Raw genomic sequence first — 27,142 nt, 5'->3', positions numbered from 1 at the left:
CAATCCATATCTCCTTTGCCACCGTCATTCCTTTCTTGATCTTTCTGCCAATTTCTCTGTATTTATCAGCTCCCTCAGTGCTGTTCTTGTCTCTCTTAGGCTCTCTTCTAATATCACATATTTGAAGTATTTCATTTATGACCCATGGTTTTGTCTTCTTACGGTGTTTCCCAGGGATGTCTGCTGCTACCTCATTCATTACAGTGTTGAAATTGCTGGTCATTGTTTCTACGTCTTCCTCTACAGCAAGCAGCGGGGGCAAATTTTCTGATGATCATTGCTTGGAATGACTCTGCAATGTTTCAGTCTCTGAGTCTTTCAAAATCAAACTTGGTTCTGGTGAACTTTGGCCTGACAATTTTCTTTAGCTGCAGCCAAAAGTTTAGCATCACAAGGTCGTGATCACTTCCAATATCATCACTGGGGAAGCTCCTTATTTTACCTCTGATAATCCCAGAATGAAATGGTTTTTGCACCATGATGTAGTCGATCTGGCTGTGATGTAGACCATCAGGTTCACGCCACATTGATCATCTGGATGCTTTATGTGCTCTTAATGTGTTTGCAAGAACAAGATTGTTCTAGCTGGCAAACTCCAAAAGTCTCAATCCTCTCTCATTGGTGACCGCATTACAGAAAGGGTCATAATAATCTCGCCAATCTGCCTGTGCATCAGTACCCACTTTAGCATTCCAATCTCTCTGTACAATCAGGATATCTTTCTTGTGTACCTTATCGATGATGTCTTGGAGCTGATTGTAGAAATCTTCAATTTTCTCATCATCATAGTCTGTTGTAGGGGTGTAGACTTGTACCACTGTGATATTAAATGGAACTGCCTTTAGATGATGGAAATAAACCCACTGGACACTGGGCAGCATCCTAATACTGAATTCTTGATATTTTTATGCACAAGAAAGCCTATGCCATTGACATGTTTGTCCTCTCCACAGTAGTAGAGTACCGTGGCCTTCTTCCGTTAATGCCTCTCCAAAGTTCTTCCATCTGATCTCAGAGATTTCTAGGAGGTGCCAGGTGTATTGTTCCATTTTGTATGTGAGTTCTTTCAACCTCTCTATTTGTCTCAATGTCGTTACATTGCATGTGGCTACGGTGATGTTATCTCTTCCAAGGATCCTCTTCATTGGGCTTACACCAGTAGTATACTTGCCGCCTCTGCCCTGGTGGGAGACGGTTGGTGTGGTCATTATTAACCTGGGCTGCGACCAATTCAGTATAGACATGGTTGACTTGCTCATTATATGGTGTGTCTTGAGCAAATTTCTAACCTGGTGGAGCCCATACCTCTGCAGGTAGCCCTCGTTTAGTTGCCTCTTACGACATGCAGGAGGAGCAGTGGAACTATTCTGTCCCCGGACGCACAGCAATACAACTAAATAAAATGAGCATACCCATCAGTTCAGAGTGTCTACGATGAATAGAAACATAGTAATTCATAAAACATAATCAATAAACTTTTAATTAATGCCTCCTGCTTGGCATTCACAGTTTTATTTGCAAGGACGATCGAATTCTTGGGAACGCAGTGTGACCTAGAGGATAGTGCACTGAACTGGAACTCAGGAGAACTGGGCTCTGTTCCTGGCTTTGCCACTGGACTGGTAGATGACCTTGGGCAACCTACTTCACCTTTCTGTGCCTCTGTTTCCACATCTGTAAAATAGGGATAATGATACTTGCCTTCTTTGTAAAGTGCTTTGAGATCTAGGTTCTTCATGAGAACTAAATATTATTTTCCCTCTTAAGAACATTCACATTTATGAGGCTTATTTATTTGGACTTGATTTGTGTTAGAATGAGAAGAAAAGGACAAACCCACCACACACCAGGACAGAAGCAGCCAGGTGTTCAAATCAGCTCTCATACACTTGTATTCAGATTTTTCAGCTCCAGACAGCTTTGTGCCTACCGTTTTCTCCCTTTCTGCTGAGCCTGATCAAAAAATAAGACGATGGAGATAGATGGTTCAAACAAGTCTTGATCCACCTGCAACACCATCCCAGTTTGGGTTCCTGACTGCAAGATCCAAGACGCAGCATCAGTCCTTCTCTCCAAGCTCCTATTCTATACAAGCTGGAGCAATTTAGTCCCAGGATGGAGAAATAGGTCATGTTAAACAGAAACCACCTGTGATCTCCATAGAGGGAGAGATGTTCTGATCTCCAAGGCGATCCCACATTCTGAAGTATATTTTGAGAGCTGGGGGTTTTACTGTCAGATCGGACGTGTAGTCTTCATGCAACGATTATCCATTCAAGTTTAGTTGCTGTTTGGCAAGTGTGAGATCATCCCCTCTGGACACTCATAAGGCAGCATTGTAAATTGTAAGACACAAATGCCAAGCTGGAGGAGCTATTATCACACAAACAGCATCTGGCACCTTTTGATGGGCTGCCTAAGCAGATGCTGATACATGAAATGCTAGTACTTCTCAAGCGGCTCACCTGTTGTGAGACTAGCTGGCTATCTTCCCATTACACTCCCAGCTGCCATCATTTTTTTTTCCATGTGACCTTCTCACTTATGAGCATGGAGTGAGACAAAATTCCATACAATTAGGGAAGTTTTTTTTTTCTTTTTAAAAAATTAAAATAAAAAAAGACCTGTACTGAGTAGCAGCGACTGTTGTCTAGGCTAGCATCCTCAACCAACCCTAACTCTTTGTGCCACCTCACTTGAGTACTCAAAAACACCAGAAGCAGGATTGAGTCCCTATGGAGTCCATCATTTAAAGACCCTTCATGCTGTATCAGGTATCTGTCACCCGCTTACACTGTTGTAGCTGTGTCTGTCCCAGACCTGAAGAAGAACTCTGTGTCAGCTCGAAAGCTTCTCTCTCTCACCAAAAGCAGTTGGGCCCATAAAAGATATAACCTCACCCACATTATAACAAACAAACTCCCAACCAAATTAACCAACCAGCCTGAGTGGAACCTTAACCCTGTGTGCCAGGTCTCAGTGCCACTCACTCAAATTTGGGCTGGTCGCCTCTCCATCATGTTGCAGGGGCAGCTGCGCCCCATCTCAATGGCACCATACTCCTCACACCAATTTGTAATGCCGCTCACTAACCAGAGAGAGTGGGGCTGCTACTTGGTGCTTGCTGCCCCTCTTTCCACCGTAACCAGCAAACCATTCAAGTTTGCTGCACATCACCCCTTGAAAGTCTAATTCTCACCTTCCTCCCCTCCCCACCCTGTTGAGAACCTCTTTCTAAGTGGTAAGAAGGGGGCAGCACACTAAAGTTTTGTATCGTATGCTTGTATAGTTGGAGTTTTTTTGGGGGGTGGGGGGAGGATTCCATATGTCAGAGGTCTCCAAAGTTCCACAGCATGTCTATAGAACAAGAGTCTGTTCCTGTTTCCCTGTCAATCCATCCATACAGATCTGACGAACTGTTATTTTGGTTGGGTCAACGATAAAGTAATCAGAGCTGCTCGTTTCAAAAAGGACTTCATTTCTGAAGTAAAATCCAGCTTGCAACTTCACTCTCTCCTCTCCCTGATGCTAAAAATGACACTTAAGTATAAAACAAGACCCCTGCTGTAAAAAGTAAAACAGCTTTGTTAATTAACTAAGATTGCCAGTGGCTCCCAGTGGGGAGACAGCTGCACTGCATGTTCCAGTGTTTTAGAAGCATCCTGGTGTTTGAAAAAATTGCCATTATTTTCTGTATGCCATCTTTACGTACACAGCTGTATGCACTGAAGCTGTGTGTATGCTCATGTATCACATAGCAGGTGATCCACTTTCATTGGAGGGATTCCACTGAACATAATGTTTACATTATAGGCTGTCCTTCCGCTCAGATAATTCTTGTTTATTTCACACCTCCTTCTTGGAGAAGTACAACATCAGTGCACAACTTTGGAAATAGATGGTTTATTTCAGCTGTGCCGCCCCTTTGAGAGCCCAGCCAAAGCCACAAATTAAAACAACAACAAGCAAACAAAGAAAACCTCAGGGCCCCAGCAGAATGGAGGAATAGAGAGAGAAAAAAAATCAACCTTAGAGAGAGTTAAAACACACAATTCCCATTGATTTTCAAGGTAAGGTACGTGCCCAACTCCTTTAGGCGCTTTTGAAAATATGACCATCTGTGTTGCTAGAGGGTTCTTTGTGGAGGTTTTTATTTTAAAAACACAAACATCGAACAGAGTCTTGCTCTCTAGGACCCTGATCATGCCCTCTAAGAACTAACAAGCACTGGTTGAAAAATTCCTGTGGAAACTTTCTTTAAAAAAAGTTGGATCTTCAACCAAAAGAAAAGTTTTGAAGTGTCTGCTTTCTGTGGAAAATTGTGACTTTTTTGGCAGCAAACCAAAAAATTCTCAATTTTCAGTTCCTCGATGAAGCATCAACATTTTCCACAGGAATTACAAAATCTCCATTTTCAAACCAGTTCTAGCACAAATGTAATACATACAAACACACAAACAAACAAAGAGAAAACAGGCTGGGAGATTGTGAGCTAGGATTGGTGTAAATCAAAGCAGATCCACTAAATTAAAAGAAAATATAGGTCTAATTCTACGATGTGATGACTATGAGATTCCCACATATATGGATCTTACACGCTCAGGACTCCACATTTACAAGAGTGAGATTACACATTTTTCTTACTCTACTATTTTATTTTTTTATTTGCACTGTGGGAACCCCTAATGACTGCAATCAGGGTCCCATGGTGATAGGCACTGTACCTACGTATCGCACCATCCCAGAGAACTTAGGGTCAGATTTTGAAAGCTGTTTGGGTTTTGAATTCTTGAAATCAATGCGAGTTAGGTGCCTAAATATCTTTAAAGCTCTATCCCCCTATTATCTAAGTGTCTGACAAGTGATAACAGATAGATACAACAAACAGATGGTGGATAGGGAGGCATGAGGTAACAGTGAGATGGCTGTAATAATTACCATAAGCATGAGACACAGCACACCAGCTGCCCAGGAACTGCTGATGCTAAGATCTTCATCACAGCTACAGCCCCTTTACGATGCATAAAAGGGCTAGAGGAGGAGGATTCCCCTGGCTCAGGCACTGTGGAGAACAGCCATAGAACTGCCTTCCGAGAACTGCTTAAGACCCGGTACAGGGGGCATGCCAGGGGTGGGGCTGAGCACAAGAGGGGCATTTCAGGCATATGCAGTGCTTAATTTGTGCTGAGCCATGGCACTGCTAGGCTTGGTAGCTCATAGCCCCGGCAACCATGAACGAACAGCTGGGGAAGCCTAGCCCCAGCCCCGCCCCCTTCCACCTGAGACCCTTCCCCTTCCCTGCTCCCCACCCCCTGATGGAGCCCAGAACCCCACCCCCCAACCCCCACCCCAGGCTAGTGCCCCCAGCCCCAGAGCAGGTGTCGCGGCCGCAGTCCCCCCAGCCCTGGAGCACCAGGGAGACTGGAACTGTGCCGAGCAGAAGCAGGAGGGGGGGTGCCTGGGGGTGGAGCATGGGCAGGGTTACGCCTGGCTGTTTGTGGAGGTACAGCCTATCCCAGCTTAAGAACCGCCACCTATGAGAGCACCTCCGGTCTTGCTGGGTCAGTTACACATCACTCAGCTGCCAGAGGAACATCCCGAGCCCCGGCACCTCTTACAACTTAAAGTACTAGGGGTAGGCCTATTGCATGCAATGCTGCAGGGATTCTGTGCTGCAAAACAGCCGACAAAACAGACCAGGAATGCTGGCATAATTTAGACAGCCCCTTCCCCCAGGGCTGACAAAATTACACTGGGGCCTCCGAGTGGCCCAGGATCACGGCAATGCAAAGGTGGCATAAAGCACCTTAGCCTCCCTGGTTCATGGTCTTGGGCAGTCTCTAAGATGCATGGCACAGACACTCTTCCTAAGCATTCTGAAGGAGCTTTACAAGAGATTTGAAGAGGGATAATGCAGTGGCTTTGCAGATTTGAGGGGGATATTGGACTGATGATGATAAAGGCTGGAACTGTGGGTGGAGTGGGGACTGGGGTCGATGGCTAGCTAGTACATTAGAAATTATAGGCAGGGTAGGCCCAAGTGGCAAAGGGCTTTAAAAGTGAAGACAAGTCGTTCCATTTCATTGTGCACTCTAGTCAGGTCAAGATGCTTGATCATTATCTTTACACTGATTGTTTTATGACAGTAATGACAAAACAAGTCTGCTTAGCTGCTGAGGAGACAAAAAAGGGTCCTGTTTTAGGGCTGCAACAACTACATTAGTGTCTGTATAATTATAGGGATTAAAAACAGACCTCTAGCAGCATCTCAATCTGATTTCTTTGCTTTCAGTCTCCAGGACAAAACTGGTATTGCGGCTAAGGCAATTCTAGTTTTACAGTGGTGAAATGGGCAGACATTCAATATATTGTGGTGTTTAGATGTTGCTTGTAGTTATTAGAACTGGGAGCACTGGCTGTTGGGAGTCTGAAAGGACAGGAAACAGGAAGGAAGGGGGAGAAATTGAGGAGGCAGAGTGAGAGTTACAGATGGTGCAGTAGCAGCTTGGTAAAGAGGTTTCCAGTTGAAAAAAAAAGTCCTGTTCAAGTTTATTAGTGCCTTGCCTGGTTGATACAACATTTTGGCGATGAGGATGGATCTTCTGTCTCTGAACCCACCTGCACCCTTTCTGCAAAGCCTGAGTGAGCCTCCAATTGCTTTTACTGCCTGGATCCATATGTTTGAGACATATCTGCTTGCAATCAGTGCTACAGAGATTTCTGAAGTAAGAAAGAGTGCTTTGCTAATCGACTGCCTTGGAGCACAAGGGCAGTGTATATTTTACACTTTTCCCCTTGCAGATGATAAATATGAGACTGAACTCACTGCATTAAATAACTTTTTTGTGCCAAAAGTGAATGTAGTAGCTAATCGCTACAGATTTCGCCAGCGTGAGCAGAAACCAGGGGAGACTATAATGTAGTATATTGCTTTCCTGAGGAGTCTGATTGTAACTTGTAATTTTGGGAATATGGCAGATGAGATGATTAGAGACCAGCTCGTTGAGAAAACAACCATGTTTCATGTAAGAGAACGTTTACTTCTAGAACCACAACTTACATTAGAAAAAGCAATAACCATTGTTACTCAGATTGAGTCAGCTACAGCTGAAGACAAAATAATGAGCAGAGATACAGAAAGCACAGTCCAGGCTGTGACTCCTTGGCAGAAAAGTTCACTATCGCTGCAGACAAACAATTGCAAGAGAAAAAGTAATGAAAAACCACTGACTCAGCAAATTCAAAATATAGTAAAAGCATGCTTTCGCTGTGGATCCCCACAACACCTTGCAAGCTACACACAGGGGCGGCTCCAGGCCTCAGCACGCCAAGCGCATGCTTGGAGCGGCATACTGCGGGGGGCGCTCTGCCGGTTGCTGGGAGGGCGGCAGGCAGGGCTCCGGTGGACCTCCCGCAGGCGTGCCTGCGGAGGGTCCGAAGCCGTGTGACCAGCGGACCCTCCGCAGGCATGCCTGTGGGAGGTCCACCGGAGCCACGGGACCGGCGACCGGCAGAGCGCCCCCCGCGGAATGCCGCCATCCTTGGGGCAGCGAAATGTCTGGAGCCACCCCTGGCTACAAAGGATGTCCAGCAAAAGTAGCTCAGTGCAATCATTGCAAAAAGATTGGGCATTTTGCTAAAGTGTGTCGCAGTAGCCAGTTCAGTCAACAGGTGCATGCAGTTATAATACCAGATGTTACTGTGCCGAGCGTGGACAAAACCACTACTGCACATATTTCCGAACAAAAAGTGCACTGTAAACATTTCCGCCATACCCCCAGGCAAATTACACTCTATTCTGCTAATGTTGGACACTGACTCAGCAGTATCTATACTACCTGATTCCATCTATTTGCATTATTTTAAAGATGTGCCTCTTACTGAACCCAAACTTCACTTGGTGTGCTATTTGAAAAACCATATTCCAGTACAAAGCTGCCTGCCAGCAATAGTTACTTTTGGCGATTGCTGTGTAACTGCAGAGTTCTACATTGTCCGCAAAGGTACTCCTATCCTTGGCAGAGATTTATTGGCTGCTTTAAATCTCAGGGTAGTTAATGGACGAATTTATCTTCCTCAGCAAAGCACTCTTGCGGTACACACACCAATTTCAGCTGGGACCCAACACCAGGTTGAAGAGAAACTTGGCTGTGCTTATGGATTTCTGCATAAAGTTAAAATGAGGAAGAATGTGATGCCTGTACGACAGAAATTATGGTGCTTACCATTTTCAGTCAGGGAAGCTGTTTCAGAGGAACTTAGAAAACTTGTTCAAAATGACATTATTGAAGACATTAACTCCTCGGAATGGGTTTCACCTATAGTGGTGACGCAGAAGGGTGGAGTCATTCGCCTTTGTGTGGACTTAAGGGAGCCAAATAAAGCTATTGTGATTGACAGCCATCCTCTTCCTCACATAGAAAAAGTCTTTGCAGAACTCCATGGAGCAAAGATGTTTTCTACTTTTGATTTGCAGAGTGCATACCACCAGGTTATGTTGCATGAAGATAGCAGAGACCTCACAGCATTTATTACACGAGGGACTATTTCATTTTGAACGTGTTCCATACGGTCTCACATCAGCCCCAAGTGCCTTCCAAAAAATGATGTAATTGATTCTGAGGAATCAACATGGAGTTCAGTGCTATTTGGATGATATTGTCGTGTTTGGAAATGGTACTGAGGATCATGACAATAACCTGCAGTCTGTACTAAACTGCGTCAGCAAAGCAAGCCTCAAGCTCAATAGATCCAAATGCAAATTTAGACAAACTGAACTCTCCTTTCTGGGGCATACAGTTTCTCAGGCTGGACTGAAACCTGATCCAGATCATATCCTGGCAATTTCAAATGCTCCTCCTCCAACAGATTTTCAAACCTTGCCTTCCTTCTTGAGTCTTGCCTCCTGGAATGCAAGATTCATTCCCAGTTATGCTCCTGTCATTGAACTGTTACGAGAATTTCTACAGAGAAGTTCAACCTTAGTGTGGACAGTGGAGGCACAAGCTAGTTTTGAAGTGGTGAAAGACTTGATTGTACATAGTCCAGTACTTGCACTATTCAGTCCTGCATTGCCTACAGTTATAACTACTGATGCTTCTGATTATGGACTTGGGGCTGTCCTCACACAACTTCATGAGGACAACACAGAGGGGGCTGTTGCATTTGCTTCAAGGACACTAAGTAATGCTGAGAGAAAATATTCTACAGTCAAAAAAGAAACACTTGCTTGTGTCTGGGCTACTGAAAAATGAAGAACTTACCTGTGGAGCCGCACATTCAAGTTGCACACAGACCACAGCCCTTTTACGACGTTGCTCACCATGAAAGGACTGGGAAGAGCAGGATATCGGATTGCTAGACTACTCTCTTTCAATTATGACCTGGAATATAAGCCTGGAAACAAAAATGTGGTAACTGATTGCCTCTCAACTGCCTTTGCCTTCACCAGATGGTCCACCAGAGGATGAGGATATAGTAGTTCCGCTTACTACAAGCACTCTTACTGCAGTTACAGGAGAACCATTTCAAGCTGCTTGTTCAGCATGTCCAATTCAACAAAAACTATAGGAATTTCTGACAGAGAGATGGCCCAGTAACTCTAAAAATCTTGACCCAGGTTTGCTGCCTTATTTTAGAGTTCGGGATGAACTTTCTTTGCTCGATGGCTGTGTACGAGGTACACACTAGCTACTAGTGCCAGAACAATTACAGTCAAAACTCATACACTTGGCACATGATACTCATCAAGGAATTGTCAGAACCAAACAACGACTACGGGATCTGTATTGATGGCCAGGGATGGACTCTCAAACTGAAGCACTCATAAAATCCTGTGCCACTTGCCAAATGCATGATAAGACAGCAGTGATATGTACCCCTCCATTACAGCCTGTTCCTCTTCCTGAATCTGCATGGGAAAAAGTGGTGATTGACATTGTAGGACTCTTTGATACTGCTCCAATTGACTGTCATTATGCCATCACTTTAATAGACTATTTCAGTAAATGGCCTGAGGTAACGTTTACATCGCAAATCTCTTCTGCTACCTTAATTAAGTTCCTCTCTTCAGTTTTTAGCAGGGAAGGTAACTCCAAAGAACTGGTTTCCTATAATGGTAGTCAATTTACTTCCCTGGAGTTTGAAACTTTTTAGCAGAGAGGAACATTTTACACAGAAGGTCATCCCTATATTACCCTGAAGCCAATGGGGAAATCGAATGGTTTAACTGAAGTTTGAAAGATAGTTTGCAAACAGCTAAACTGGAAGGGAGATTGTGGATATCCTTCACTACTGATTTCTTGCAATCATATGGGGCTCTATGAAATGCCACAATGCAAAGATCACCTGCAGAGTTACTGCATGGGAAACAGATGAATACTAAACTGAACATTGCTGGATTGTTAAAGGCACGACCTGAGGCCCCAACCGAGGATGATGTGAGAAAAACAGTTGAACAGAACCAAGCAAAGTGTAAGGCTTTCACAGACAAGCAGCGGGGTGCTAAGGAACCAAAGTTACGAAAACCTGGAACTTTACGCAAAGGGGACCGTAAATTCACAGCTCCTCTTAAAATCATAGAGAAGAAGGGACCTTACATCTATCGACTTTCTGAAGGGTGGGTATGGAATGCTTCTTATCTTGCACCTGCCTATGCACCAAGAGGAGATTATGCCAACACCCAGTCTGCATTGGATGACTTCACCATAGTATCAACACAACAAGACATTTCATTGGAACTGGGGCGTGAGAGACGGCCTGTCAGACCCAGATGACCACCTGTCAGGACTAGAGACTATGTTATGTAGTATCTACAGTGTTTTCAGTGTAATATTTCTGCCAATAGTATAGTGTCTTGTTTCCTATTTGTTCCTGTGGTTAGAACAACAATCTTTATTTTAATTGGGAGAGTTTCTTAAGAGAGGAGAAAATGTGGTGTTTAGATGTTGCTTGTGATTATTAGAACTGAGAGCACTGGATGTTGGGAGTCTGAAAGGACAGGAAACAGGAAGGAGGGTGGAGGAGTTGAGGAGGCTGAGTGAGAGTTACAGAGGGTGCAGCAGCACCTTGCTAAAGAGGTTTCCACTTTAAAAATAAAGTCCTGTTGAAGTTTGTTAGTACCTTGCCTGGTTGATACAACATATATATATATATATATATATATATATATATAAAATATGTTTCTTACTTTGCTTCAGCCAAAAACAAAAATATACCATGAGTTCAAAACACACACACACACACACTCTAAACATCACAATTGCAACAGACCCTGGAAGAAACTGCAAAATAATGAGATTCATGTTGAAAGGAACACACACAGCACACAAATTAAATCCTCCGAAATCTAAAGGGGACAATGGAGCTTTTCACCTAAAAAATCAAAGGGTCCAGATTCTGCCATATTATATAGTCTCTTCATGCCCCTCCTGCAGCATAAAGTGACCATCAAAGAGGATTAAGTGGTGTCCATGGAAGGAGTTGGCAAGGGACAGAGAGGTCAATGGTTAACACACTCTACTCACCTATTTTAACCAGTGTAATGACCCTCAGAGAGAAGTTACCTTAGAACAGCCCCACCATTCTTGCTACAGGAACAGGGAATACGAACTCTGGGACAGAGAGTAAAAGGGTCAATGAACTTAAAACTACACTCCTAGCTCCTCATAATAAGGATCCCTTCAGGTGAGGGTTGGAGTAATTACAGAAAAGCTTACACTGCTGCTTCTCGAAATGGACCTGTTCTGTACTGAGGACCTTGGCTTTCAGCTAATAAAATGGGCAGGAGGGATAACCGCTAAGATAAATAATTGCTTGAGAAAAAAAATGCATTCGCGTATGAAAATGCAGAGCACATAAAAGCTCTAGTTAATATTCTTTATATGCACTTATCATGAATTTTGTACAGGGTTGAATATATTTTCCAGTGACTAACACTGCAAGGCCGAGGATTAAAAAGGATAATATACAATGTGATTTATGAAGTTTTAATGGAAAATCCCCATGGGTTATGTATAAATCTTATTTATAGCTTTAAAAATATGTAATATACTTATTGTATATTTTAAAAACTGTGGGAGTACAGTCTCTATCATAGTTAATCCATAAAAAAAAGCAACTCCTAGAGGCTCCTAAGGATAAGCCATTTGATATTTTAGTGTCAATGTGTACAGTGTGAAATGTCCAATATGATTTAGTTAGAGGGGGAGAAAAGAAAGTCTTGAAGTAAGGGACAGAATGGCAGATTTAAAAACAAAATTGGACACACTTGGGGAAAAATAAAGCAGCTTGATGATGGCTTTGCCCTCCTGAGTAATGCCGCAGTACAGAAATATCTACCAGAGGACTGGAACTCAGGAGATCTCTTTCTCTCTCTCTCTTTTTAAATATGACAGCAGTGTCTACAGGCCTCCAACCAAGATCAGACACATGGAATATATATACAAACCAGCTGGACGACGTGGTTGCAGCATGTGTAGACATACCTGAACTAGCTTTGATTTAGCTAGCATGGGTGTGTCTACACATGATTCTATCACCAGAATAAAAAGATGGTCCCTCCCCCAAGAAACTCACAATCTAAACAGATAAGAGAAAGGATGTAAAAAGGGATTACCTTTTACAGAGAGATGTCAGACCAGGGAGCTAGGCTAATTTACACCAGTTCAGGAGCTGGCCCTACCCAGCATTATAAAGGAAGTCAGTCACAGAACCAAGAACTGAGCCCAGATCTCCTGAGTTGCAGCCCAGTGTATTACACCCAAGATCCTCCATTTTAGATCTGGGCTCTATTCACAATTCTGTTGTGCATTTGTTGTGTGAACTCAGGCAAGTCACTTCAGTTCCCTTATATCCCAGCATATATCACCTTTCCACTCTTGGCAAGAATACCTTCTCCCTCGTAGCATCTTCGGTCTAAAAACAGCCTTGTGTCTTCTCTCCACCTCATCAATTACCCAGCTTGTTTTAAATGTCATCAAAAGCACTCCCTTTTCTCCCTGTCTTTTCCTCAGCTGTTATTATTTTAACTCTACTGCTGTATTATCTGTCCTTGTAAAAGCATTTCGGAGCAAAGACTGTAGGAAGAATACTAGACAGAAGAATATTAGACAAAATAGAGTTGTGTTGTATTGTATAAAAAAATAAAACCCTAGGTGTCCCTTTTAAGCTGTGCTTTTAACTCTCAGCCACAATCACTCGCAATGACGGCAGAGCATGCTAAGAAGCTCATGACCGTCACTTAGAAAATGCCCACAGGCAATCTGTGCACTGAGAATCCCAAGGCAGACAATGGCATCGGGGGATAGACTGAACCACCACTTAATTGGCTACATAGAGAAGAACAACCCTTGAAGGTATAAAAAGAAAACCACAGCCCAGATGTTTAAAAATATAAAAGCAGCTGAAAGTCAAATTATGCCTGTGAACTCAAGAGAAACTCAGGGCCAAATCCTCAGAAGAGGAGCACTCAAGCTCAGCTGAGGATGCAGGGTATGAAACTGCCCTTTGCAGGGCCGCCAATCCTCAAAGTGTCTGGCACCACGACCATAATTAAATCCACCTGAAGGTTATTCTAATTAACTTTGGCTTCTAACATTCTGCAGGGTCATTCCAATGGCCATGTCTCACTGGGGTGCAGGGACATCCAGGCCATGCCCTTTTTCCCACAGCCAGGAAGGTGCTGGTGTAGGAGCTAATAAAGTGCCTTACATCACTTAAGGATTCTCCTATGAAGAAGGAATCTTTCAATGCCCAGGTAAGCCAACTTTTAAGGCTGTTTTGCCAGACTGGATTGGTTGAAAGCTGTCCCAAGCCCAGCTGAGAGCTCTACACACTACCATAATATAAATAAAATAAATAATAAAATAAATAAAATAAATAAGACATCATGGCACATGGATGGAAGCAACTTTGATATATTTCAGTGTTAGGAAAAACAGGGAGCCTTTAGCAGAGATTAAGCTTTCATAGGTAACAAACCACGAAAGCTTATGCCCAATAAATGTTAGTCTTTAAGGTGCCACTGGACTCCTTGTTGTTTTTGTGGATACAGACTAATATGGCTACCCCCTGCTATTTAGCAGAGATTGACACAGAACCCATATCAACTGTGTTCTGATTCCAGCCCCCGATTAAGGATACTATTCTGCCTGTTACCCAGAGTCTTGGCTATGAGACAGACAGAATGATGTGGGGGAAGGTCACATTACCACTGCCTATGCTGTACCCAACAGAGGATTTCAGACTCCTGGGCTGTCTAGCTCTTCCACAAGCCGCTACATGTGGAATAAAATTAGCGTGAGCGTGTGTGAGAGAGCGTGCAAGATCTTTTGTTTTCCCTTAACAATTTATGAGGCTCCCTTATAAATGACACCAGTCAAGGGGAGAACAGTAGTGAAAGATTACATTGCCATCTAGAACAAAGCTTATTTACTTTGTTGGAATGTAGTCAACAGAGGAGAAAAATCTGCAGAGGGGGAGAGACTCTAAAATAGTGCCTTATTTCCAAAGCCCTGTGGTCACGTCACATTTCAAGCAATGTGTCATAGCAGCTATAGCTCCTTGACTGACAGTTTGCTAATATCAGTGGAGATCTGTCCAACAAAGACCATGTGAAAGGCATAATGTGGCATCAGCAGGGCCATCTGCAGATGCTGACAAATATTCTTCCCATCCCCTCTTCCCCTCCCCTAAAAAAAAAGGGTCAACATTATTTTTTTCCTCATTTGTTTTCTGCTAGGTTATGCAGATCTTTGAGAGATAAAATATATATTTCATTGTTTTAATCCAGCCAGAGACAAGTATCAGATCAAGCATCTTCTGCAGAGAATGAACAGGGACGCAGATGAGAAGATAAGGTAGGGAACCTTTTGGCTCCATATTCAGAATACATCATCAAACTAAACAGTGCCACTTCCACAGCAGAAAATAAATTAAAGATGTGCCAGAGAAAGGTGATACTAGCTTCTCTCTTTACTGTCATAGATATAGTACTTTTGATCTGTGTGCACTACTTATAGAGGGTTGAGGTAGATGCAGCCTTTACATTGATATTGTGTGACCTCTAAGAAACTTAAAAGTTATGGTCTCTGAGGTACCAATATGTCTAACATGTCTAATGGTACTTGAAAGCATAAGGGTACTCCACCCACATGCTTCAAGGAGTGACAACCATTTGCAGGGGTCAGGAAGGAATCCATTCCCCAATGTATTATTATTTGTATGAGAGTAGGCCCTAAGTGAGATCAGTGACCACTGTTGGAGGTGCTGTGTATACTCAGCATGGCCTAGTGGGTAAGAACGTAGACTGGGAAGCAGGAAATCTGCTTACTAGTCCTGATTTTGCCACCAACCTGTTCTGTGATCGTGGGCAAGTCATTTCCCCTTGCTGTGCTTTTTCCAATGTAAAACAGGGACAATAATATTGATCTTCCTTTGTAAAGCATTTTGGAGAATGAAATGCTACTAATAATTGTTACAGGCAGTTAATGAAAACATTACACAAAGATAGAATCACACTGTTTATCAGTGTGCTTTACAACAACCAAACAGCAAAAACAGTAAAGGGATTCCAGTGCTCTCATGTGAATGATAGCTGGCATTTTAAACCCTGTCCGGTTCTGAAATAGGAGAAGGCCCAGTCACTGATGGTCAAAAAATTCAGCAGAGGAAGCTTTAGAACTCTGAGCCAGTGCAGAAGAAGATATATTTTAACCTCTTTGGGCAGGACAATCATAGAATCATAGGTGTAGGGCTGGAAGGAACCTTGAGAATTCATTAAGTCCAGCCCCCACACTGAGGCAGGTCCAAGTTAAGCTAGGCCATCCCTGACAGGTGCTTGTCCAACCTGTTCTTAAAAACCTCCAATGATGGGGATTTCACAACCTGCCTTGGAAACTTATTTCAGTACTTAATCACCCTTAAAGTTAGAAAGTTTTTTCCTAATATCTAACATAAATCTCTCTTGCTGCAGATTAATTTAATTACTTCTTGACCTACTTCCAGTTGACCTGGAGAACACAGATACCCAGAAATCTCATGAAAGTCTTTCACATTTCAACACAAACTCTGATCAGTCCGAAGATTCTCCCCAGGTTTCCTTGTCTGGTCATCATTCAAATGATGGCAGGATCTGAGCTCTACCTGGCGGTCTAAAAATACATCCTTTGGGTTAGATCTTCAGCTCGTGCAATCACCATTGAAGTGATGTTAATCAGCTGAGGATCTGCTCCTTTACTCTTTGGGAAACATGCAAAACCTCCCTCTTCGAGCAGGCCTTTCCACCATAACACGACATTCGCATGTGACATTATTACTTCACTTTAGCCCTAGATCAGGGCTTCATTGTGTTGGGTGCTATATGTACACAGAACAAAAATATGGTCTCTGTCTTCAAATCTATAAATCTCAAGGCTTGCCTACATGAACATTAAGGGCACGTCTACACTTAAAACGCTATATTGGTGCAGCTCCACTGCTGTAGCACTTTAATGAAACCTCTCTAAGCCGACAGGAGAGAGCTCTCCTGTCAGCTTAGCTAATCCACTTCCCCAAGAGCTGGTAGCTCTGTCTACAGGAGAAGCTTTCCTGCCAACATAGCGCTGTCTACACACATGGGGAGTTAGGTGGGTATTTCTCTCACCTTGAGTCTTATTGAGCCAGGGCCCTGGCCCAATTACACCTCAGGCAGCTACATCCTTCCTACCTGCAGTTTCACTTTCCATGTCCTGTCTGAAACTGTTGTGAGCAGTTCAACCCCAGAGGTAGCTACATTTCAGTGCTGGGTGCTGAATCATCTCCAGAAATAGTGGTCAGAGCCTGGGGCTGAGATTCAAGCAGATTGTGTTCTATTCTACATGGTGATGGGCACGAAAAAAGGTGAGAAATTTTTTTTTAAATTGTGACTTAGCATTGGAGAATGTATATATTCGCCCAATTACTAATGTCTTGATTTAAAAAAAAAAAAATCAAGTTTCCCAAACTTCTTTGTGATTCCCTTCTACTAACTAGCTTATGTTTAAACACAATTCAGAGGAAAAGCCAAGTGGTTGATATGCAAAAGGTTATAGTTCAACATGAGTTTTCCTCTGTTTGCAAGTAGGGGATAGAGTTAAGAGAATTTCAAACCCTGCCTCTATTAAGGAAATCAGCACCCACATAACTCATGTACTCATGCTAATGAAAACCCCTGAATAGAAGTGCACTCCATTGGCACAAAGCAAGGATTACACCAACGTGGCTTACTGCAGGAACATACCAAAGTGAATGGCACAAATAGAAGCCCAGCTTGGCACCAGTGCAGTGTGTCTACATTAGAAGATGGCAGCAGCGTAACTATATGGATGTATTTGCATCAATGCAAATTTGCTAACATTTACACATCCACCACCCCCTTTTGATGTTTATATATATATATATGACAGTAGCACCGAGAGCCACTGACTTAGGGGCCTCATTGCACTAGATACCATACAAAACACACAGCAACAGTCCCTGATGAAGAGCTTACAGCCTCTATAGTCAAAATGTGAGAAGGAATACAGAGAGAGAAATCACTAAAGCATGGGTGGCGGGTCGCATAGGCTGGGAGAGGCTGTGCCTCCCCAAATAGCTAGGCATGGCCCCGCCCACTGCATGCCGCTCCAGTCCTCCAGAGCTCCAGCTCTCTGGCTGGGGATGGGGAGGCTGGGACCATGCGCTGCCCACCTTCCTGGCGCTCCTTTGGGGTTGGGCGCTAGCCTGGAGCAGGACTGAGCTGGTGGCCATGGTAGGGGGGGTGCCTCTGGGCTCCAGCGTGGGGTGGAAGGGGCGGGGCCTAGGGCAGAAGGGGCGGGCCTGGGAGTTAGCCTCCCCCAGCCAGTGGTTCGTGTGCTACCCATGGACTAAATCCAGGGCTAGAACCCAAGGTTCTTGTTTACAAAGATATTTAGGGGTTACAGATGCAGCTAGTTATTTGGTGGGACTGCAAAAGCTCCTCCTAAGTGCCAAACTTCCATGGAAATATAACTTGCTTAGGCACAAAAATCCCACTAAGTGCCTATCCACATCTTAGACACTTACATACCTTTGTAAATCTGGCCTCAGCTTTTCTAGTGTGCAGTCTAGTTCTCCATGAGGCCTCCTAGATTTTTCCCTTCTCTAGACAGGGCCATAAAGTTTTCCTAGGCAGATTTTCTAACTCATAAAGCAGGGGAAGAGGAATATATATAATCGCTATCCCACACAACTTCCAACCTTCTTTATGCACTCCACCAAAGCAAAAAAAGGACACAAAGCCAACTTTTCTTTACCTTTTTGTAATTCACCTTTCAATCTTCCTCTCTTTTTCAAACGATGCATATTCTGGAAGGCATACAAATAGTTTTAGACAGAGTCCATTCAATTAAGTAGCTACTTTGGGGAGGTTGGGGAGGGGATGGAATTTTCTTGCTATTAATTTGTTCTGTTAAATTATTTCCTCTCATTCTTGTGAAAGCCATTTATTTTTCCAAAGGTACGGAATCAGTTTCACATCAACCCAAGCTATCAGTTCACTGGCTTAGCTCTTTAGCCTGATTTCAAAAAAGGAAGGGGGCAATATGTGTTTAAAAAGCTTTGGTGCCATCAATTTAGATAAGCCACTAAAAGCAATTGCTGCTTAAATGTTCTTTTTCCAGAGCATGCATATTTGTTCTTTTCAATGCCAAATGTTCATCCACTGGGCATCAGACCTTGATAGCCACATAACCTAATGAAGGAGCAAGATTATCTTGCTAGATAAAACCAAGCACTTTATGAAAGACCCCGACATATGTTGTGTAAGGCTATTATTTAGTTATCTTTAATAATGAGATCAAAATCCTTGGATCTGTGCAGGGAGACTAAATCCCTAATCTAATCTAAATTAGGTACAGCACTTTGAATAAAAGTGTCTGAACGTTAATTTTCCTCCCCAGTATTTTTAACAAGTTCTCAGAAGCATGTTGATGTATTGGCGTTCCTAGACTAGACAATCAAAGCCAGTGATTAATCTCCAATATGCCAAAGTGAGTTAGCAGGGTACTTTGGAAGAGAATATTGCACGAAATAGGATTTTTTTAAATGGTATTTCTGAGAAATAATTATTCTTCCTCCAACACGTTCCATTCAAATTTGTCCTAATTACATTACGTTGCTCAAGATTATTGCTGGGTGCCCTAATAAAAATGCCAGATATGCAGACATATTGCAGCCTACCAAGGGATAAAAGGTAAAGTATGTAGAAAGAGGCTGTCGTGGCACTGGCCATATATTCTATGTCTGAAAGGAGATAGACGTGATCTTTTGGGAATATATTGCTTTTTCCAGTACTTTATTTCCAGGTCAAGCTTTTATTTCCCATTTCAGTAAGGCCACATTGGAATGCAGGGCAGGATTCACCACCAGGGAAGTAGGAAATAAAAAGAATATGGCTGCTCTAATAGGGAACAGCTGTTAAAGATCATATTGAAGAAATTGGTTATTGGATTGGGTCCATTAGTGGACTCTCCAAATTACTGTTATATATTCCTATCATAATAGTGTGCAGAGATTCCAAATGAGATTGGGGTCCCTTTGTGCTAGGCCAGCGAAAACGCCTGCCCTAATCAGATTACCGTGTAAAGAGACGAGACAGAGTTACATATGGAAAACTGAGGTGCAGAGAGATCAAGTGATTTGCTCAAGATCATGTAGGAAGTCTGTGGCAGAGGATGGAGCTGAGCTTGCATCTCCCAAATCCCAGGCTAGCAACCTAACCACTGCCCCATCCTTCTTCCGTATCCTTCCTCAAATAAAACCATGACCCAAATCAACTCCCCACCCAATCCATGTACGAATGGTCCCCTTTGTGCATGGATCCCTCAACCTTCTTGTGAAGAACTGAGGACAATTTAGAGGCCCAAAGCTTCCATGTGGGTAGCCCCAGCCTCCAGTGAAAGTGCTGAAATCCAGAGGGCTTGTGGATTGGGATCTACAGAGTATTTCCTAAAGGAGCAAACCCTGCCTGTCACAGAATAATGGAGCATTATGGAGACAAAGCAAGGTAGGAATTATCCAGGCCTTTTCCTTAAACCCCTGTCCTCTATGGTGTCTTCCCCATTGCTACTTTTAACCTTAATAAATCAGTGCACATATTCAGCCAACACTAATCGCTGACAAGTTTCCTCTAGTGCAGTAAATTACCAGCTTCAGCAACAGTGCTATGCACCAGATGCATACAGCATATGGCTGGTTGAGGCCTGCCAGATAGGCTCATTATGTTCTGATGTTCCATTCATTTGAACAGTCCAGTCTACAGTCTAGTCAGAGCAGCCACTCTCTCTGTGCTGTGATCACTGGGCGTGGGTTATCCATGTTGAATTGTGTCCATGCACATTTTCTCAGGGCCTTTGTAATACCATACAATCCTGGGGGTGGGGGAGAGAAGGAGATTGAACTGGAGAAGTAATGTTCCCATGACCTCACTGTCATGGTGTATTTCCCCAATCTGAACCTTAGAGTCCAAAAGTTGGGGTACCAGCATGAATTCCCCTAAGCTTAATTACCAGCTTAGATCTGATAGCTGCCACCAATTCGGACTTGGAGTGCCTGATATACTCTGGTCCCCCCAAAACCTTCCCTGGGGACCCCCAAGACCCAGACCCCCTGGATCTTAACACAAGGAAAGTAAACCCCTTCCCTCACCGTTGCCTCTCCCAGACTTCCCCTCCCTGGGTTACCCTGGAAGATTACTGTGATTCAAACTCCTCGAATCACCACACAGAGAAATCAGGTTTGTTTCCCCCCCTTCTCTTCCCCTCCAGGTGTTCCCTCCCTGGGTTCCTGGAGAGAGAGACAGATTCAAGCTCCGTGAATCTAAAACAAAGGGATTCCACCCTTCTCCCCTCCCTTCTCCTTCCCTGTTAAGTACAGACTCAATTCCCTTGAGACTCAACAAGGGGAAAAAATGAAACAGGTCTTCAAAACAAAACTTTTAATAAAAAGAAAGAAAAAACGTAAAAGTTATCTCTGCAATTTAGATGGTAAAAGTTACAGGGTCTGTCAGCTTATAGACACTAGAAAGAAGCCTCCCCCCCGCAATATGCAATTTAAAATACTTCCAGCAAACTACACATTTGCCAATACAGAAAACAATCAAAAGACTATAACCGCCTTTTCTACTAAATACTCACTATTCTGAATATATAAGAGACTGTAGCAGGGAGATTGGCAAGAAACCTGGTTGCACGTCCAGTCCCTTCCAGGACCCAGAGAGAACAAAGCCAACCCCCAAAAAAACAAACAAAGGCTTCCCTCCACCAAGATTTGAAAGTATCTAGTCTCCTGATTGGTCCCCTGGTCAGGTGTTTTTGGTTCCCTGTTTGTTAACCCTTTACAAGTAAAAGACATTAACCCTTAACTATCTGTTTATGACACTCACTCTCCCACAACCCAATGGGTGGGAAATTCTAGGCAGAGAGAACGCGGGCGGAGGACTAGGGGATGGTGATGTTGCTGCACTCCTGCAGCAGGATCCCATGGCTCCCTTTGCACTATACACCACCAACATGTTGGTGGCTAGGGCTGGCAGAAAAGCCATGCTGCCAAGGTTTAGGGGAGACAGTGAGCACAGAGCGAATTTCGCCTTCCACACCCTTTGCTACTTCTTTCAAAAGAGAGAGGGCAAACTACACAGTCCCCCAGCAGCAAAAAATACAAGGGCAACCTCTGTGTTGTCAATATGCAGTGCTTCCTGTCCCTAATGTGAGAATCTCTCCTCAAAGGGACCCATGTGGCCCTTCAAGGCACCATTCGTAGGCCCAAAATAAAGCAAATTGCTTCCGGGGTCCATGCACGTTTCAGCAGCAGTTTGTCCATGCAGAGCAAGCAAAACCTAAGTGCCTAATGCTAGCTGGAAACATTTTATCAACCTTCTCTGAAAGGTTCAAGGGGACTCGAAAATGTGCTAATTTATCAGAAAGCTGAGTCCTCAGGTATAAAATATTTATACTTCTGATGGAGTCTTGTATTCTTAAATTCAAAGAGAGAGATCTCATCAGATTTTTTTTTTTTTTTTTTTTTTTTTTTTAAGAGTGGGAGAGACAGCTGAGGAATTCAGAAAGGTGATGAAGTTTTAACAGACACTTACAAGGAAGCTAGCCTGGAAGCAGGTTAGCTGAAGGAGATACATTACATAGCAAAACAATCTCTTACCCTTATCAAAATAATCCTTAGGGGTGTCTCTGGTGGAAAAGTCTTATAGAATTTAATAGAGATGAAAACTAATAGGGTTCTACAGAAATTAAACTAAAAAGAAAGAGAAAATGATGACCTGAACCATCCTATAGAATTATGTAGCAGGGGCACAATTTTCTATTAAATTCTATAGTGTGATTCATTTCTTTATTTCTATACAGCAACATGATAGATACTGAAAACACTGGAACTCTATCTTTGAGATGAGACAAATGAGACTGAATGATAAAATAATGAGGGTGTTGATCAGGAATTTCTATTCAGCCTCTCTTATAACGCTAGAGCAAAGGGCCATTCAATTCAGCTATGTTAGCCAGCATATTTTAAAATCAGGAAAGTTATTTTTCTCACACAACACAATTATCTTCTGGGACTCGGTGCTACAAGGTATAATTGAAGCCAAGAGCTCAGCAGGAGTCAGAAAGGAATTGGAATTTAACAAGAACATCCAGACTTATAACAGTAGGGGTTAAAAAAAGAAAAGAAAAAGAAACTAATACTCAAGAGCTTTGGAAGGAACATTAACTTTCATGCTGCAAGGCACAAGCAAACCTCTAATAAATGGAGGTCAGGAAGAAAAGTCCTCTAGGCAGTTATAGAATACAAAGATCTGACTAAATAGTTCTTCTGAAGCAGCTATTGGTGGCCACTTTCAGAGACAGGACACTGGGCTTGATGGACCCTGGATCTAATCAGTATGGGAGTTCCTATGTAGCTTTAGAAAGGCTATAGCTTCCACATGGGAGGAAACAGATGAAGACATTAATTTAGCAGCTAAAGCTGAGAAGGTAGAACCAGATTTCTGAGGTGTCTTTCTGGAAATATTTGGCGCTAAGTTTGAAACAAAAAAATGGCAAAATAATTCAAACCTTTTTTTCTTTTTTAAATCCAGGGAAGTAAAGAAAAAAAAAAAGGGAAGATCCTGCCGAGTTGTGAATTTAGCATAATGATCAACATCCCATGAACAAACATACATTGTTGATTTTGTTGTTATAGCAAGTGGTGGACTATGGGCCTGATTCTCATTTACATTAATGCCACTTTACAGCACTCTGGCAGTGACTAGAGGCCTTGAATTGGAAGTAATTTACAGATTAAGGTCCCTTTATGTTGACAAATTAGTGCCTGATTTTCATTTAGGGTATGTCTACACTGTGGCGCTAGGGGTGATTTCCAGCTCATGTAGATGTACTCGCGTTAGCTCAATAAGAACTGGTGCACTAAAAATAGTAGTGGAGCCGAGGTAGCATGGGCTGTGGTGAGTGGCAGCACAGGCTAGCTTTGCTGAGTACTTACCCACAGGATTCAGGCAGGTGTATATACTTAGCATGGCTAGCCCGTGCTGCCGCTATCCACTGCCTGTGTTGCCCCAGTTACGCTACTATATTTAGTGCGCTAGCATCAATGTGTCTAGAATCATACCCCTAGCTCCATAGTGAGACATACTCATATAATAAGGCCACTTTACAGTGCTATATTGGCACCTTGAATTGGAGATAGATAAGTTACAGGCTAAGGCCCCATTATAGTGCCAGAGAGGCCCTCAGTGTAAATGAGAATCAGCATCTATATTTTCGAGCTGCCAACTCAGAGCCAAGATTCTCAACTGGCGTATATCAGTGTTGCTCCATGAGCGTCCATGGAGTGATGCCAAGTAACACTAGCTGAGAATTTGGCCTTTAATAGTTAAAAACAAATGGTAAGATCCTGAAAATCTTATGTGAACAGTCCACACTCACACGAGTAGTTCCATTGACTTCAAAAGCTGTAGGGGAAAGGGTTCAAAGGCCTTCCAGAGCCTACGCTGTCGTGTTCATTAAAAGATACAGGCCAGATTCTCATCTCACACCACTGTTAAGCTACACTGACTCCAGTGGAGTTACTCCTGATTTACAACCGTGTCTGTGAGAGGAGAATAGGGCCCTGCTGATCTCTCTTGGAAAGAGTGGCTTAAATTCAAAGCAATCTTCTTACCCCTTTGTTTTTCTATTGAGGTTTAAATGTGGCTGGAAATGTAGAAACGCTTTCAATTGCAGAACAGATAACCAAGTTGAGAGAGAGAGAGGGAGGGAGAGCGAGTCTGACTCCCTCTGCTGCCAGCACATGAGCACGATGAAAAGCGACTGCAAATTAGGTTAAAGGATTAAGGGATAAGCAGGTTTTCAGAGGTGTATTGTGGGTCTGATTCCCCAGTATACTGCATCACCTCATGTAGTCATTTATACCTTTGCAAAGTGAGTGTGAAGTCTTGCTGAACCAGTGGAGAATCAAGGTCTATGTTTCTAACTCAGGCTTATTCCAAACTGGCGATGGAAAAAGCCTGTAGAGTTGTTCTGTCACCTTGCCAAGCAGGCAAACCTTAATGCTGCCCAGGACAGAGATGACAATTTTGTGCAATATCCTGGACAAACCTTACTGAATTAATTAAATCTTACTTATCTTAGTAAGTATCTTAGCAAGTATCTTAGGAGCTCATTGCATTACAATGCAAATGTTTGTGTGTTATTGTGGAGTTGTACATAACCTGTCTAGGACATGTGACTCTTGGGAAGTGTTATGAGCTTCAGAGGACTCTCTTAAACAATGGGCTAAGACATGAACGAACTGTTAGTCATGTAGGTTTCCTAGGAAATAGTTGGGAGGAGGGGAATGCAAATGCCCACCTGTGGCCCTGATCTTTGGAAGTGTGCCCTGGGGATGGGACTTTTGTCTAAGAATTAGCTGGTCCCAGAATCAAAAGGCCCAAACGCCACAAAGGAGCATCTCACAGATTCACGAGCGGTCGTGTTCTGAGCAAAAGACGTTATTAACTTATAACCACAGGAAAACCCCAGTGTAGGGCATGAAAGGCTGTTCACCAGCCAGAGCCCTTGGGGAGATTTGGGGTGTGCGTGGGGGTCATCTCTGGTAAGCTTATTCACATGTGTTGATTCTTTTGTTGTTCTTAATGTTTTCTCTGTAGTGCTTTTATCTTAAGAATAAATGTGTTTGCTTAGAAAGAGCTGCATGGTAACTTAGCTGTGGCAATTACACTGCTTACTCTCTCTGAGGAGAAAAATGAAGTAGGCCAGCTTAGGCAGTCTGACTTACTGGGCAATTCACAGTCTTGACAGGTTGCTGTGCAGCCTGAACATACCCGATCAGAAGGGAGAGAGACGCGGGTCTCCCAAGAGAGGCAAAACTGGGGATCCAAGTGCCTAGAGTGGATTCCTCTCAAAGACCATGGAGTGGGAATACATCAGCAGTTGTCCTGAACTGTAGTACTGCCTATTTAGGAAAGGAAAATAAATCCTTGACAGAAGGACATTTGGGCCTGATTAGACTCAGTGGAAAGGCTCCTACTGACAGAGATGGGAGCTGGCTCAGACCATCAAACCCCTGTGTGAGTCACGATGTTTTGCAAACACTTTATGTTTTTCCAGTTCAAACCTTGTATTCCCTCTACTCTCTATCATATTACACACCATAGAACTGTCTCCCAATAGCCCTGTGCTCCACCTGGCTACCTGTTGTATCCACCCATTGTTTCTCTTCTTATCAAAAGACTAAGCTCCTTGGGGCAAAGACCATCTTTTTATTCTGTGTTTGTACAACACCTAGAACAATGGGGTCCTGGTACAGGACTGGGTGCTACTACAGAGCTAGGTGCTACTGCAACAAAAATAACCACCTCTGAGACCGGGACTATCATCTGTGTGTGTGTACAGCACCTAACACTGTGGAATCCTGATCCTGACCAGAGCTTCTACGGGCAATTACAATACACATAACAATAAATAATAATAGCAACAACCTAAACACCTAGTTAGAGAAGATTTGAGCATTAAGGGTTTGTCTTCACTGTAGCGTAAAGGTAAAATTTTGAGTTTTTCCCCAGCTGGACTACTGTCCACAAATAAAAATCGCTAGCTCAGGTAAAGTGGTGCTTTACATTTGAGTTAGCTGGCCCATCCAGAGTGGTGGGTTGTAGCTTGAATGCTGCTGATACTTAAGCTAGTCATGCAGCACGGGGACAGAGCTACCCTGGGCCCAATAACGGAGTCTGTCATAAACAGATAGTTAAGGGTTAATGTCTCTTTTACCTGTAAAGGGTTAACAAACAGGGAACCAAACACATGACCAGGGGACCAATCAGGAGACAAGATACTTTCAAATCTCGGTGGAGGGAAGCCTTTGTTTGTGTTTTTCGGGTTTTGCTTTGTTCTCTCTGGGTCCTGGAAGGGACTGGACGTGCAACCAGGTTTCTTGCCAATCTCCCTGCTACAGTCTCTTAAATATTCAGAATAGTGAGTAATTTAGTAAGAAAGGCGGTTATAGTCTTTTGATTGTTTCTGTTTGAGCGTTGGCCTGCTAAACTCAGGGTTGTGAGTTCAATCCTTGAGGGGGCCAGTTGGGGATTGGCCCTGCTTTGAGCAGGCGGTTGGACTAGGTGATCTCCTGAGGTCCCTTCCAACCCTAATAATCTATGATTTATAAAATTTATAAAATGTGTAGTTTGCTGGAAGTATTTTAAATTGTATCTTGCTGGGGAGGGGAGGCTTCTTTCTAGTTTCTATAAGCTGACAGACCCTGTAACTTTTTACCATTTAAGTTGCAGAGATAAACTTTTACCATTTTTCTTTCTTTTTATTAAAAGTTTTGCTTTTAAGACCTGTCTGATTTTTCTCCCTTGTTGAGGCTCAAGGGAATTGAGTCTGTGCTTAACAGGGAGGGAGGGGAGAAGGGGGAATCCCTTTGTTTTAGATTCACGGAGCTTGAATCTGTTTTGCCCTGGGTGAGGGAGAAAGGGGGGAGAAGGGACATTCCTCCCTGTTTTAAGATTCAAAGAGTTTGAATCACGGTAATCTTCCAGGGTAACCCAGTGAGGGAAATCCTAGGAAAGGCAACGGTGAGGAAAGGGGTTTACTTT

General features: G+C 43.2%; 1 protein-coding gene across 1 annotated transcript in view; it reads right to left on the bottom strand.

The window, feature by feature from the left end:
• Nucleotides 1–581: 581 nt before the first annotated feature.
• Nucleotides 582–27,142, bottom strand: part of LOC127044675 (uncharacterized) — a 112,841-nt gene continuing 86,280 nt past the window's right edge. Inside the window, exon 3 of the mRNA XM_050939751.1 lies at nt 582–817. Within this exon, the coding sequence (XP_050795708.1) occupies nt 582–817 (236 nt within the window). The remainder of the gene's footprint in view (nt 818–27,142) is intronic.

This window comes from Gopherus flavomarginatus, chromosome 2, assembly GCF_025201925.1.
Source record: "Gopherus flavomarginatus isolate rGopFla2 chromosome 2, rGopFla2.mat.asm, whole genome shotgun sequence".
Taxonomy (NCBI): domain Eukaryota; kingdom Metazoa; phylum Chordata; order Testudines; family Testudinidae; genus Gopherus; species Gopherus flavomarginatus.
This window is presented reverse-complemented; position numbering and strand designations above follow the sequence as displayed.